This window comes from Lepeophtheirus salmonis, chromosome 5 (genome assembly GCF_016086655.4).
Source record: "Lepeophtheirus salmonis chromosome 5, UVic_Lsal_1.4, whole genome shotgun sequence".
NCBI lineage: Eukaryota > Metazoa > Arthropoda > Copepoda > Siphonostomatoida > Caligidae > Lepeophtheirus > Lepeophtheirus salmonis.
Window position 1 is genome coordinate 53,703,324 of NC_052135.2, and position 16,887 is coordinate 53,720,210.

Here is a 16,887-nt window from a genome sequence, read left to right on the forward strand (position 1 = left end):
GACTACAAGATAACTCCTCGTCAGGTTTTGAAGGATTTGAATCGAGTAAAGCGTATGATATTATGTCATCTTGTTTTCAGATTAATCCCCTTTCAACATTGGGAAAATGGATGCAATTTACACTGATTACTAGTTTTCTGAGTCCAGAGGTCCCTGGAATGAAGATTTTGTCCATGTTAGTAGGGAGTGATGGGAGTGATGGGTGATGGGAGCAGGATGGCGGCAGATGTCATACTTCTAACAAGATCTAGGATTTCTTCTGTGTTGAAAATCTATGTTTTTTTGACAGAGTTTCTTTGCATCCATGCAGCCTCAACTGTTCCCCCCAATACTTAAGTATTTTTGGGGACCTCAAAGAAAGCTTTTTGGCCTCCAATACATAACAAAGAACATACTGAAGGCTATCATCATGACTACTTGAACTAATCTAGAGACGAGTTTTGTAATTAACTTATGTGCAAAGTCCCGAATTAGGCTGTAATTGGTCATTAAGGCAAATGGCGGCTATATTTATTGAGAATAAAAATAAGGTGTCCTTTGATTGTATCGACTAACTAAATTGGATGATACTTTTGAAATATACCAATTTTTGTAATTCTCAAAAAAGTTTTGCATGTTAGACAGAGGAACAACCATTATTAACTTCAAAAAGGGACAGTCTAATCTATTTAATCAAGGATGAAAAAAATAAGTTTAGGAAATTTGAATATTAAATTGACCCTTCAAGTACTAGGGGAATTTTTTCCCCTTTCCTTCATTCCTAGTTTCCTTCCTTCCTTTTCCAATTGTCTGCGTGTATGTACATAAGGGTGACAATTCTACTCCCCTTTATATTTCCCTCATCTAATGAATCCCTTGCTCCACTAGGTTTCGTGTATTTATATATATATACGTCTATAAATCAAACATTCCTCTCCAAATTAAACATATATAAAAAAAGATAAATGTGAGCTAATTCAATTAATGATTAGTCAAAATAATATTTTATCAAAAATGGTACTATTTATTTAATTATGCTTCTAATTTAATAGATTTTTATTTATATTCATACATACTTTTTCTCCCTTTTCATATTAGTTAATTCATCATACATATAGATAGAAATGTAAATTTTAAGCGTTTTCGGTAGCTAAAAAAACAAATAAACGGAAAATCAACATGTAACCCTTACAATTTATAGTATGTTTTAGAGGACAGGAGCTCGCTCCCATGATCTTTCGTTAAATTAGCTACCAGGAGCTATGTCAGGACGAAAATAAACATAGGTCTTGAAATTAATTCAATGTTCTATATTTTAAAGCATAAAAAATTAGTTACAAAACAAAACAAACCTGAGATCTCTAGCTGACGTACAAGTCGAGAAACTGGCGTTTGAACGGAAATGGACGGATATACGTTCCCACATTCCATGCAGTTAGACGTCCCTAGGACCACCGTTTATCCCATCAGCAAGTCAAAAACGTTTGAGAGAAAGAAGGGCTCTGTCAAATAGGCGAAACTGACCTAGAGGAGTAAAGGAAACCAGCCCAGGGTAATACTCTCAAATCCATGTAGGCCGATACAAGAGATCTCGGAGTTTCACACCAGACTGTCCGAAGAGCTATCACAAAATTGGGTTGAAAGCGCTTTATGAGAGTGGAGAGGCCACTTTTGACACCGGCAATGAAAAAAATCCATCTCCACCGTTGCAAAACTATTTAGAATGAGTATTTTGAGTTCTTTTGAACTCTTTTTGACATTTTTGGGCCCACTACATCTCTGATGCTAATCCTCTTGACTACACATTTCGGATGCATGTCGAGGGGAAGGCCTGTAGTGTCCGTCATCCAAACATCGATCCCCTCAAAGCTAGCAGTGGGACGCCATGACAGAGGACTACATCTGCAGTAGATGCCAGGTCTTTCACCCTCGCCTGGACACCATCATCGCCGCTAATTGCAGCTACATTAATGATTAAGAGAGCTCAGACACAAACCTATTTATAGTATTAATTTTGTTGATTTTTTTTAAATTCATGAATTATATCTTGTTGAAGTTTTAATTCAAAATGTTCATACTTTAATTGATCTCTAGGCATACAAACCAAGGACATATAACATAATTACTTCGTTTTTGATCCTTAAACTTACTCTGAGTTTGACAGGAACTTACAGTTATAGTTACTGTTGTGTTGGTATTTATTTATAACTAAAGACTGTAGTTCTGTCTTTTTCGGTTGAGTTAAGTCCTGCATATCAATCCAAAAATCTTCTAAAGTTCGATCCTTGAGTACGTTAGCTAACTTTATTTATTCTTTGTTTTATCAGTTCTAGGACTGACAGTCTTAAGGACAAGTCCTACGACTAGCAGAAGTGTACCGAATTAATGAGGACCGACATAACACTACATATAACCATCAAATCTTCATCCTTACTCTCCGTCATTGATGAGTACATACTCGTAGATACACTTTATGCATGTACAATCAATTTACTTCTAAGAGCTTTGGATACTATAATCTTCAAATATCAACACTTTTTCCCGTCAAGATGAAAACCTTCTGTGATGAATTAAAACGTTTTTTTTTTGTTTTGGAGGAGACAAATTGCCTCATTCGTAATTTTCTTGCTTCCAAAATTTAATTGATCATGACATTTTCGCTCTTGCAAACAATACAAATTTTTAATCTCAGAATATTTGTATTTTGATAAGGAGAGTTGTTGAGGTTTGAAGATTTTAATATTCAAAGTGTTAAAAATAAATTGTCTTTACGCGTAAACTGATGTTAAATGTGGCATGTCACCTTCGGATGTTTTTCTGCAAGAATTACGATAGTAATAATAATAACAGCCAGATAATACAAAAAAACAGTAAATATCGATACATTAGGGTCGTTGTACTACCTCTAAATATTTATGTATCATGTTCAAATTTTGTAAAACCATTTTTTTTAATCAAAAAGAAACACTTTGTAGAACCACTTTAATACCTACTAAACAGTCGACCAATTTTGTAATAATATTTCGAATATGTTATTATTTGTTAAATATTCTTTGGGTTGAATTCTGACCCAATATATCGATAGACACATACTATTTACATCTTTATACCATCTGTACTAAATATTACTTATTGTTTTAGGTGTATTTTGTACCTATTAATAGGTGTATTTAGTTTTCTTGGTTGAAAGGGGGAACAGAGGGGGGAACACAGAGCCAAGAGAAAGGAATGAAAATAAGGAATAAGATCTCCTTATGGTTTTTAAATCTGCTAAATTGCCCGTAATAAGAAAATAAAAATAAAATCTTTTTTTTATCTTTATTTCTCCCATATATGTATGTATATGTATTTATGTTAATCTAGACATGGAGCCCATCAATGATGATCAAATACTGAAATGCTGTCTTATCCCCCATCATTTCTTTTTTACCTTTATACCTCAATTATTCCTATTTCTGAAATATATATTTTTTATATATGGAGTAATACCTTAAATACGAGTTTTTGAGGTACGATTTGGATTCTAAGCAAAAAAATTGAATTGACATGGGTAGTCGAAATTTTGAGACTTATAAAAAATAAAAACTTGATAAAGTTTCGGATGTATTTCACTATATAAACATAGTCTGCCTGCTTGCACATTTACAACATCAAGAAGGCATTAATGACAATATTGACAGAAAAAAAAACCTGGAACTGTTGCCCGACCAAAAATATATGCAGATCATTAAGCAGCCTGCCCAGAACTGCACAATTTAATCCATGCTAGCTCATGACAAAATTATTCAACGCTTATGAAGGCAGAATGTGAACTGCTGTCATGAAGGCGGAGAGGGCGGGTGAAGAGTTTGATAATGTTGGAGCGTTCGTTAATGAAACGAAAAGTTTGTGAGGACACACAGGCCTACCACAAAAGTATACTAAAGCTCAAAATACTCTAGGCTTTTGTCGAGGAGCATTGGGGCTCAATTACATTATTGCCACTTGTTAGAGCTTGTGGAGGTGCAATATCCAAGTCAATGAAGGGTACATGGAAGATTAAATATGATAATAATTGTGCCAACATCTTTAGAACGTTTAGTTAATGTAGCTCCTTTAGTTTACTAGTCTATTAAAATTTCAATTCAAAAGCTTTAGATTTCAATTACGCACCCAGTAAAAAAATGGAATATGAGCTGAGCAGAACTTTCGATTAACATGCAAGGGTGTTTTTTTTATAGGAGCTAGATTCTGAACAAAAATTTGTATTAACATATGATGGTGTTTTTTTTTTTTGGGGGGCATACGAGCAAGATTCTGAGCAACATATTGTATTAAAATTATAAGTTGTAGATTTTTTTAAATATAAGCTGGATTCTAAGCAAAAACTTGAATAGGTGTAAGATAGTTTTTTTGAAATACGAGCTGAATTCTGAGCAAAAACTTGAATTGACAAATAAGGGTTTTTTGAAACACAAGTTGGGTTCCAAGAAAAATTTGACTTGACAGAATAAATATTTTCTTCATACAAGAGCTGAATGATGAACAAAAAATTGAATATACATTTGATAGTTCTTGTAAAACGAGGTGGATTCTGAGAAACAATTTAAATTGACATACGATTTTTTTAAATTATACGAGCTGATTGAAAGTGGGTGACAGGAAGCGAGGTTCTTTTCAAGTGCAATTTTTTTATAAATTTGTTATATGATATATTGCTTTGACTTACGAGCCCTACTGAAAAACGAATTATACACGTAAATAAAGGTATTACTGTATTCATATTTGTTTTGACGTTATTGAGGGCAAAATACCTATTCAAATGTACAAACCTTACAAATATAGCAAAATAAAATGTTTTTATATTTACCTGTGATTAGGTATGACCATATTAGCATACCTTAACACCTTTTATTTTATTGGTTTAAATATTTATGTATATTTGTATTAGTGTTGACACTGGATCCAAGACTGATTCTCTTCGGTTTGCTCTTATGTTATCTTTTCTTGACAGATTTGGATAAATAATTCGATCTTACACCGAAGACAAAAATTTTATCTTTTTCTAATCGTTGAAAGATTTTTTCGGTCTCAATAACCAGACAGAATTTTTGTCAATCTCAATCTTTAGACTGCTTTACTCCCCTATCTGACGTATTTATGAGTTGTACAAATATCAGCACATTTGACTTAGTATGACATAATTTATAGGTCAATTTTCATTGTTTTGAAACACAACTAATTTAATAAAGAATTCATCTATAGAATCGGTCCGAAACGAATTTTAAATTAGACCTATACAGACAAAAAAATTGTAAGGCCGATTTAGATCAAATTTTTATTCGGACCTTGGTACAGAACCAACTTCTTATAAAAGACCAAACTAATTCGGTCCAGTAAAAACTAAAAGGAAGTTAAACCGGTTTAGGATTTTCCGACCGAGGCCTAACCCTAGTATCTACATATGTATTTTTAAGAAATGATTATACAAATATTGTAAATATTACCAAAGGAAATTTGTAAATTTGAAAATAGTGACGCAGCATATTTTATCTTATTTTTCTGTTTGTTTAGATAAGTGGTGATGGATATCTCCTTGCCCTTGCATCCAGATATGCTTTTGAATTGAATGTGGAACATCGGGACGTTCTTCGTAGTTTGGAGGATCTACGTTGGGAGGAAGAAAACGTGCATACCTATGCAAATACTGGTCTTTTAATTGATCGAAGTACATCATCCATGCAGCTCAAAGTTCCTTTGAAGCCGGGTCGATATGCTGTAAGTTAATTTTAAATTATAAAAAAAAGGTTTTTTCGGCTCAGTTTTTGAATGCTCATTAAATTAAAAGGAATTTTAGTGCTTGACGGGTCTAAATAAACTAAAAAAGATGCTCTCGGATTAGCTCGATCCTAATAAAATTTGTCTGTCTAAGGATCCATCATTATCTGGGAACGACCTCAAGGTTATATTTTTGTAGGTTATTAGTTTTTGAAATTTCAAAAATCAACAGTTGCTTACAAAAAATTACACTTTTTGGAAAATTAAATTTTTACGGATTTTTTTTTCAAAAATCCTTAGTTATTCACAATAAATTAATTTTTTTGTATATGTTTGGGGGAAGGGGTTTACAGCCCCTCCAGTCCACTCACTGCAGATACCCCTATTATTTATATTTTATGGCTATTACAACAGCTGAAATGATGTAGTTACTAAATAGCTATGTCCCAATGATGTATTCTCAGTTGTTCAACATAACCTCTTTTAAGAGACAAGATAGTTGAAATTTAAAATACGAAGTGCTTGGCTAAAACTCATTATTATTCGTTATAGCTATCATTTATTATTTCCTTTGTTTTTATGTTATTCAATCTAGCTTTGAGTAAAGAATAGCATAGCTATAAACATAGATAAGACTGACGTATTCGTCTATAGGACCGTCGAACAGTGAATATTATATTTAATACATTAGTTTATCTGCCGTAAGAATTGTCTTTGAAGTCCATATACATAATGTATATTTTCTTCTATAGGATTTAATATAATTTATTTAATATTTTTTCTATTGTTGTTCAGGAATATTGTTGATCATTAAGTGACATTTGTACTGCCTCTAAATGGTTTATTTAAAAAAATAGTAACGTAATTTTTTCTAACCACATAAATGTAATTCAGACTTCATTTTGATCCCAGCCTGCTTTTGTGCTGACAGGGTACACATTGGGTTAATATATATTTAAATATGTACATTTTTTTAAATTCCTAGATAGACACATGCAAAAATATGGACCTTAATCTATGGGAGAGGGAAGAGAAATTGCCCTAAAGCCCCTTTGTTCTAAAGGAAAATAATATTGAATTCAATTTAAAAGTTTCTTTTACAAAAAAAGAAAAAAAAATAGGAACTTTTCAAATTATGAATAAATAAAAACAACAGTGTTTTTTTTTTTTTTTTTTGCTACATCAAACGCAACAGAGTTATCATCATTTCTTATGATACTCCAAATTAAATTCCCTGTTTGTGAATTGGGATATTATACACACCGAGATTGAAACAAATCTTTTTTATTCCCTTGAATTCTTTAATGATATTGATCGAGTCATGTTCAAGATTTATTTGTACATTTAGCTATTTTTAATTTTTCCTTTGTTTTTCCTTTATAAATTATTGTATATTCCTTTTTTCAATTTGAGAGCTGAGGCATACAACGGCTACTAAATCATGATATTTTATATAATAGACACAATTTTATAAAAACGAATGGTAGTAATTTGATTCCCAAAATTTGCATAAACTAATGAATTTTTCGAGGAAATTAATAGCCCAAACAAAATTTAATATTTTTACAATATAATAATGACGAATTAATAGTGTTGAAACACCAAACTCGTGTAACTCTTAAGATTACTTTACAATAAAGATTTTTTTTTATATGCATAAAATTATTTTCAGCATTTTAATTTATATTTACTGGTGTGAAATGGATATAAAATTTAAAAGAAGCGATTGTTATAATTCTTTATCATGTTATGAAATGGGGGTTTTTAGGGGTTTTTCTTTTTTACCCAGTTCCATAACTACGTCATAAAAATAATGTTAACTAATGGAGAGTAAATTTTTCGGACTTACATATGTCATTTGTCAAAATAAAAACAGACTGAAATTGCTCTTGTGAATATTAATCGGTACGCTAACATAATCACTCCAGTTCTGCTCTTTATATTAAGAGGTGGGGTGAAAAGTTCCAGGCTTCACACATAGATGGCAATATTTATATCAATTTGTTTTTTAAGTTTGTCAATTATTGTTATACGTGTGATACTACCTTTTTTATTTAAAAAACAAAAACAAAACAAAAATTGGATCAAAAGCAATTTCATGTTTTAATTTTACACTCTTTACTCATGCTACAAAGTACTGATCAAGCTCAACAATGGCTTGAAAAGTGTCTTTGAGACGTTGTGGCATATAGACAATAAATTAAGTATAACAATAATTTTATGAAAACTAATTTCGAACAAAAAAACAACTTGTTTTCTTTGTTAAGCCCAGGATTTGCTCAGCCCATTTGATGGTGTAGTAGAACTTTCTTTTATTTATTTGGGTTTAAAACCAGAGTTTTTAAATACTTTGATTAAAATATTGCCACTTCTAAGGCCTTAAATTTTAAATGGGAAGCATCGTGAAAAATCTCAAAGCCTTACTTAGGATAACCCAGGAATTCATTGTGTTCTTTACAAAATCATATGATCATTTTACTTATGCTTAGGAAAAAAAAGAATTTCTCTCAATTTCATATTATCCTAGTCTGCTCTTATGTTGACACATTCCTTATGCATGTTTGTATGTAGGCATAACACTTCTTAAGTACCCCTTTAAAATATGTATATTTCTTTTATCCACGTATATTAATTTTATTTTTATAAAATATAATTGAAATGCATTTTCGGGTAAAGGAAGAAGGAATATTCTAAATTTAATTTAAAAAAAGAAATGATAATATTTTTCTAAGTATATATATATATATATTGCATATCTAAGTAGTAATATGGTGTCTTTTTTAATAAAATTTAATATAATTTGATATGGGTTGTTAAAAGTATCATTAATTTGTCAGTTTTTATCAAAATAAAATATGAATACATTTATGGGCTTGATAAAATTATTAACTTTTTTTGATGTGTTCCCTCATTTTGGGGACTTTTTAATATAAGAAATGTAGTAAGGTATATAATAGGGTGATGATTATTTCACTGTTAGTGAAACATAAAACAAAAATTGGTTTCAAGTTTATCTTTTGATCGGTGTTTCCAAATGTTTCTGGTGTCCTTTCCCCTTGATAACATTTACCATCTTAAGTTGATATTTGAAAACAAATTTAGTTGATTTGATCTTCCTTCACTGCATTTTTGGAGGTAACAAGTGAAGATTTTATTAGCCAAGGATATTTTATTCAATTTGTTAGCATATTCAGCTCCAACCATTACATGAACAATGACTTTAGTTGCTGGTAGCAGCAACTCCTAGGGAATGGTGAGGTTTCTTGGCTTTAGCGATTCTGTGAGCTACCAAATATAATATTTCAATGGCTGCCATATTTTGTTCTTGGTATTTACCATCAAATTCAAACCTGTTATTTTAAGTACCCTCAGTTTTGTTCTTAGGAAAGGTTGGGAACCACTGTTTTGAAAAAGAAAAAAATATTGAAAAGTTTGAATCATTTATACTAATTAAGTTTTGAAATTTTACATTTTTTGAGGAAAAAGATTGCTTTTTGTTATTGAAAAAATTTATAAACAACACATCCTTGCTCTTTAATTTAATCAAAAAATTTGGTTAAATAAAATGGCAATCAACAAATATTCATATACTTTTATGAGCACTTAGTATTTACCTGTCTAAAAGAATGGTAATAGTATTTAAACGAACTGTAGCATAAAGCCTATATGTTCGTTAGCGTATCATAGCAAAACGATTTCTCTAAATACCAAAATTTGCAAGTACGTTTATTCATTATCAAGATACACATGGCCTTTGTTTGAGAAAAAGTGCATATATAACCAATTTTGAAATGAATTATAGATTAATTATAAATTAAAATAATTACCAGGGACTTCTTTTATTAATAAAGACTTGAGGTCATTCGATGCCAAGAGAAATTGACAATTTAAATACAAATATATATTTTTTACATTTAATAAGTAACAAAACCTGTAACCTGATGCCTAATGTATTATTATTAACTATTAACTATTTAATAATCCATCAAAAGTATGATATTGAGAGCAATTTTATTTGACTTAATTTTGTTAATTGAAATCAAAAACAGTTATGTGTACAGGGTATTTAACCTTCAAAGATCTTTTGAGTGGAAAAAATCTATGTAGTTGATGATATATTTGCCATCCTCTAATATTTGATGAGAAAAAAGGCTCTAATTCCTTAAAACTCTTTGAATCTTACACTATTTTTAATTCGTGAATATCTATTTATTTGTTATGGAATGTCCTTATATCATCTTAAAGAGAAGCTCTCTCGTGTTTAGAGCTAATTTTAAATTTAAATATAAATTATTAATTTTCTATTCTAACAAAAGACATAATCTTTTGCAATAATAGAAGATGCAGATGATGGCGTAGGGTTTAGTTCCTAGACATAGAGAAATAAATGCATAGAAAAGGCAAAAATTATTTTGATTTGCAGTTTGTTATAGTAAAGTTGTAGTCTTTTGCAATGAACATCAAATACGGAAACGATTGAACAGTAGTATCAGTCTTGTCCCACGTCCCGGCTTGTCCAATCTCGTCTTTGTTATCCGTTCTTAATAAACGTCCCAAATATTAAAACGTTCTCTCCAAATACATAATATTCCCTTGTTTTATAAGAAATACTTCAGTTTACAGTAAAACTTTATGTATATTTCGTGCAAACGAATAGTTTTACATTAATTAAGGCCTTGTTAAAATATATAAAAAAAGGATTGTTGATGATATCATTCAGCAAATATTGTTCTCTTGGATAACTTTTACGTTCAATTCCGACGCATTTTTAGCATTTTGGACTTTATTCAGTGGGAATTCAAATTATGGGGACCGTTATATCCCCTACAAGAAAATATCATTCATAAAAAGTTTTGATTATATCTTATAAAGAAGTCATCAATCAAATCTTACAATGCTCATTAATTAAATGAGAAAGTCAATAAAATATGACTCCACAAAAAAAAAAAAACTAGTGGATATGAATATAAAATGTTTCCCCTTTTGATTATATTGATCGAAGGATCAATAAATGCCGTCTTGGGGATTGATCCAACCCCTCTTTATGAATGTACATTAAGAGTTAAATATATAATACCCTCATGCATTGTATAACTAACTCATTAATCTTTCTTTTATTATATTTCCAGTCATCTAGTTGTTTGAGTGATAAAGATGATGACATTTACGACTACACACCTGAGGATGAGACTCCTCCACCCTCGACCGCCATCTCTTCCGCCAGATCCGTACATCCAACATTATCTGCTGGGTAAAAATTATAATTTATTATGTATCATTAATATAATATGTACAGTCATTGTATCAATTTTATAAATGTGTAACTTAATATATAGAGACTTATATTTTGAGAGGGGTGGGGTGGGGATGGGGGGAGAAAAAGTCTTAAATAGCATTACAAATTTCACAACGTATCCTTTCTCAAAAAGAAAAGAAAGGTACGAATAATTTGCCTATAGTATTCTTCCCAACTATGGTTCTTCTATTCATTTTACCACTAAGGGGATTGTTTAAATCATGGGCATAGTTGAGACACTTAATTACACGATATAATAAATGTATGAGCAATTAATTAATTCCTTGTTTTGTTTTACATTATTATAAGCCTCAATTTCATTAGGATGAGTTGTATTAACAAATTTATGAAAGAATTGGGTTATTACACATTACATGAATGAATGAGAAATCAGAGGCAATGGACGGTGATGATGTTGATATGCGTAAAAACCATTCAACTATTAAATTGTCTTTTCTTCTTTTTATTAGTAATATTATTCTACTCCCCTCTTTTTTATACATATTATTTTAGAATTCATATGGTTAAAGCGTTTTGACTAACGTCAAAAAGAGGCATCATAGTTGATACTTTAAATCTTGATTAAACTTCTTCAAATGACATTAAAATATCAAAAGTATTATATTAATGTAATATCTACTAAAAATCCTAAAAATGTTCTGATTTGCACAATTTTTTTAATAGATTAGGGAAGAAAAAAGTAGGATAATTATATATTTTTTTCTTTCCATTGTAGTAGTTAATTTATTGTCAACACAATAAAAATAGTACATTTGTATAAATTGTATAACGACGTAATAACATATTTTTAATACATATTAGAGTTTGATATAAAATAAAACTAGCCATTATATGACTAAGTTTTTAATATACAGTAAGGTTTAAGACCTTTTATTTATTGTTCCCATTTTGACATCCAATAGTTCACTATTTCCCTTAATATTGAGGGTTTTTATAGTTACTAAATATGATCGTTTAGATCCACGAAATGCCTGATATCGACAATTGTGACGTTATATAAAAATGCTCTATAGCGATTGTTTGATGTATAATAATATCCACTAGGGTCCCCTCAATCCAATCAAAATCTGAGAGGATATCAAAATTTCAAAATTAAGAGAAAGTCCATTTTTTTCAATGAATTCAAATACTACGAGGCATAATTTTCTTTTGACATATGATTTCTATTGTATCATCCAGCCCTTCCTCTAAAAAGAAACAGAAAAAAGGCCCGAAATCATCCAATGGTTAGCCAAATAAACAATCATACCAACTGTTATTTATCTCTTAGGTACTCCAAGACCATCATTGACAAATTATTAATCTGCAATTGCTTAAAAGAATAATATGGATATATTTTATAGAACGAAAGTCCTACATAGTATTTTATTCGATACTTTATTCTAATGTTACTTATTAGATTGAAAACTTAGACTTACAAATTGTATATCACTTTTATAGCCAAAATTTCTTAATAGAAATAATAAGTGGCCTATAATCATATGTATACGACTTAGAGATCAAAAAGAAATGGTATGCCTGTCCTTTTGTTATAAAACAGGTTATTGCTTCCTTTATTTTTCAAAAAGAATAGATTATGAAGTGGCAATGACGTATCAAGTAAGACGAGTGAATTGACAACTGATGACCAAATAAATAGGAGATTTTCATTTTAGCGAGGTAACGCCGTGATATACTTTTCTAGAGCTTGGATTTCTTATTAAATAATGTTTTTAGTCAAAATTATCGTTTAAAATCCTATGGAGTTTTTTCAAATCAGCAGGCAAGACGCATAATAATTCATTAATAAAAGAGTAGAAAGGGGGGAAGTACTATTAATTCAAAATAAAACTTTTTGTAGAATAATATTTTTATTTTTGCATTTCTTTGGCTATTTTTTTCTCCCTCATCTTCAATGTAAGATAATCCAATAAGCTAAAAACAAAAAGCAAAAAGAATATACCGCATGCTTTTTTATATGTTTTTATTTTATTTCTATCTTCACTTATTTTGAAAGGAAAGTTACATTAGTAGTCCATTAGAGTTCATTTCCTTCCAACACAATTCAATTTACATATTATGTAAGTTAATTCAATTTTACCCTCATATGATGGCTCTCTGTACAGTAATGTACTATAATATGTTAGGTACTACAACATGTAATTAACTTAAGGAGCATGTGTTTAAAAGTTGAGATTTTGTATAAAATAATATATTTTATTTGTTAATTACTGTCTACAAAATTTTTGGTCCGTCAATGTAAAAACAGTCTGGAACAAAAACAAAAAAAGGAGAAAATCCTAAATTATTTGTTTGCGTCATATCTGAGACAATTATATGTTCTGTATTCAAAATACTGGGACGAGTTAAGATAGCCAAGAATTGTTTCCATAATTTAAAATTATTTTTTTATGAGACTTAAATTGCCCCCGATGTGGCCTTTTAAATAAAATGTATTAAAATGTTTAATTACACGATTAATTTGGACTACTTTAAGTGCAATTTGCTGTGCATCCAAATGATTTTTTTTTAAATGTTATATTGAAATTGACGATTTTTTGTCTAAGAATACATATAATATTAAGATTAAATACTGAAAAAAGATTAGTTTTGTGTTGACCCACTATTTTCCTAAAAATCAGTCAAATTCTAGTTTTTCAAAATTTCTAAATAGCTGAATCCAAAAATATATTATTGCTTCATTATTAAAATTTCCTAACTTGACATTTCAAATTTTTTAAGAGAGAATAAATTTTACAATTGTTATATATGGCTTAATCAAAAAATTAGATTCCTACTGATGAACATTTCCTAGTCTGACATTTTAAAGTTGTTCAGGAGGGACAAATAATACAATTGCTATTTTTGACTTAATCGAAAAATATATTGCTATTTTCGAATCAAAAATGTTTTATTCTTACATTTTAAAATTGTTTAAAAGGGGATATTTTGTTTCCTTCCTAAGATTTATGATAAAACTTGTAAATATTTCATTTGCCTGATAGAACAGTAGTTCTTAAACTGTGCTATACGTACCAGTGTTAGTAAGCAAGGCCACTTAAATGCTACATGAAGGCTTAGTCGTGGAGAGGGGTAGTTTTTATTTTATAAAATCATCAAAAAATATGGGTTTTAACCCTTTTACAACGACGTGTCACATTTATGGCATTTTCTTAAAATGCATCTAACTTTTGTATATCTTATTTTCTGTCAGTTTCTAAAATTTTATAGTCCTCTTCAGAATAGGTCCCAAAACAACCCGGATCAATAAATTTTAGCTGTATCCCTCTTTATTTTTGTGCATGAACTTTCATTACGCAACCAAAAGGCAGCTGAAACAAAAAAAAATTTAAAAAAATATTTTTCTAATTGTAAAAATGTCGGAGCAATAACAAAAAAAGGCAAGCCTGTTCAATTTTCTCCACAGTTGTCCCAGTACCAAGAAGGCTGTAGATACCGTTGTCATCTCCATCCAGACTGCCTACAATATCAAAGTTTTTCATTACAGGCCTATGTACCTAAGGAGAAACAAAGCTTCTGCAGCAACTAAATGGCTTAATTTTGACCTACCTGCATGTAGCACTCCCCCCGCCAAGACCTCAACAACCTAGACTTTGTAGTCTGTGGTGTCTCGGAAAAAAATGTGTGCCCCACCTCTCATCCAAATCAAGATTCGCTCCATGCGGTCATCATGCTATAGTGGTACGCCACGGATACGTCCTTCATCACCATGAGCTGAAAAATCTATTCTTCAGTGTATTGTGGCTGTTATTGCTGGTAAAAGAAGGCATAGAAAATTTAAAAAATAGTGAAATATACTTTTTAAAGATATTAGAAATTGTTTTGATTTTTTTTTGTGTCTTAGTCATGCCACTGCAAGTTTTGCCACCCCCCCTCTCCTTTCTGTATTGTGTAGGTTCTAGTGGGCTAATGTTTCTATTTTCAAATACTTTATCATGCTTTCCCATGTAAAGTTTGCTTTTAGTCATATATGGATTCTAGAACAGGTATTTGTTTGACGATATCATTATTAGTGTATATTTCATATTTATTCTATCAGAAGGTATATACCCAAGTAAAATTTATATTAAGATATGACATTTAGGCCTAAAAATTTAATTGCTTAAAGGTCACGAATTTAAGACGTCCGAATATCAAGAATGCAATTATTTGGCAAATAAATTTGCAAAAAATTCTTTTGATATCTTTAATATTTACATCTTCGTCATTTAAGAGTTAAAAGCTCAACATGTGTTCCTTTTATAAAAAGGAGATAGAACAACCAAAAAACAGCTTAAAATTCTGTAAAAGTTTGAGAACCAATCTGATGAGGCATTATTATATTGATAAAAACCAAAAGAATAAGAATAACGAAGATATTATTCGTTCATACTGATATATATAAGCTAAGCATGAACACAATAGTGTTATAAGACAAAACATTTTTATACTAAAGCAAGGACATGTAGGTAAATATATCCATTTATAAACAGCAAAGTTGGGTTAAAAATTTGAGAAAATGGATTAACATACCATAGTGAAAGATGAGTGAAGTGACAAATGAATTTAATGTATATGAAAAAGTATAGCGCAGGAAATGAAATTTTTTATCCTTGTTGTCCATAGTTTAGGTCAAAGAGATTTTTGATTATTTTATACTAAACAAAACTTGAATAAATGTATCACTTTTTTCTTTTGGTTAGTTTATTATCTAAGTATGACATATGTATAAATGTAACCCTTTTAACTTTTTGTATTTCTCTATCCTCCTTTAGATGGTACCGGAGAGCCAAACGCGCCATGTGTCGAAACAATGGATCCTCCACCATGAACAACAAGGATTTTAAATCTCGCCCATTCCATGATCCACTCTCCCCTTCCACTCCTATTCTCACTCGAACACGCCTACGCCCTGGAGGCCCTCCTGAATCCTCCACACTTCGAAGTATTCAGCAACCCCTATCTGATGAAGAAATCTCCATGCGCACCCTTGGACTTCGACAACCTCGTCTCAAATCACGCGAGCCCCTCTTCCCTGTCTCCTCCGCTTTTTATGGGACTCTGAGCAACTCCTCCTCTAAGCCAGCTACCCCACTTGTCAAACAGAGAACGGCTGGATCTGCCAGTCCACGTGTACAAATGTATCGTACACGAGTTGTATATTCTGATTCTGTTGAGGCTCCACCCAATGGAAGGATCACTGTGACGACGGCTAGAACAAATTCTCATGAGGCTGCTGTGTAGAGGTAGTTGGAAAGGAATAATCCTGTCAAGAGATGCCAAAAGGATAACACTATTTGAACTCTTTTAATGAATATTTCTACATTTTAATTTTTGTTTAACATTTTTTAAATGTATTTTTTACAGTCCTACAATTTATTATCTGTGATACACTTTCTCATTTACTTAATAATAATAATTAATTACTACTATTGATTAATAATACATATGTATGTAATAACTGACTCCGAGAATAGACAATGAAAAAACCAATAGGAGTGGCGCAAGAAATCCTCCAATTTTCAATGTTAATCCACACAAAACAGACAAAAAAATTAAGAAATTATTTATATATAAATATATGTTTAAAAAATTAGTAAAATAAAATATTTTATTTGTTAAAACGAAATACAATTCCGTTTTTTAACCAATGACGTGTTTCTTTCTCCACTTTTTGGACTTATGGAAGAATAATTGTTCATAAAAGAAGATACATTTTTTGAAAAAAAACATTAGTTGCCGACTCAGACTATTTTTAAATAGAGGGTCAGACGTTTTCAATGAACTGAGAAAGCTTATTTATGTCTTAGAGGGGAGGAGGAAGGGGTACACATCAGTAATGAATGAAAAAGTCC

At 30.6% G+C, this 16,887-nt stretch overlaps 1 protein-coding gene across 1 annotated transcript in view; it reads left to right on the top strand.

The window, feature by feature from the left end:
• Positions 1-16,679, top strand: part of LOC121118042 (uncharacterized) — a 112,271-nt gene extending 95,592 nt beyond the window's left edge. Inside the window, exons 3-5 of the mRNA XM_040712581.2 lie at positions 5,533-5,736; positions 10,866-10,987; positions 15,808-16,679. Coding sequence (XP_040568515.1) covers positions 5,533-5,736; positions 10,866-10,987; positions 15,808-16,276 — 795 coding nt within the window. The 3' untranslated portion in view covers positions 16,277-16,679. The remainder of the gene's footprint in view (positions 1-5,532; positions 5,737-10,865; positions 10,988-15,807) is intronic.
• Positions 16,680-16,887: the final 208 nt, after the last annotated feature.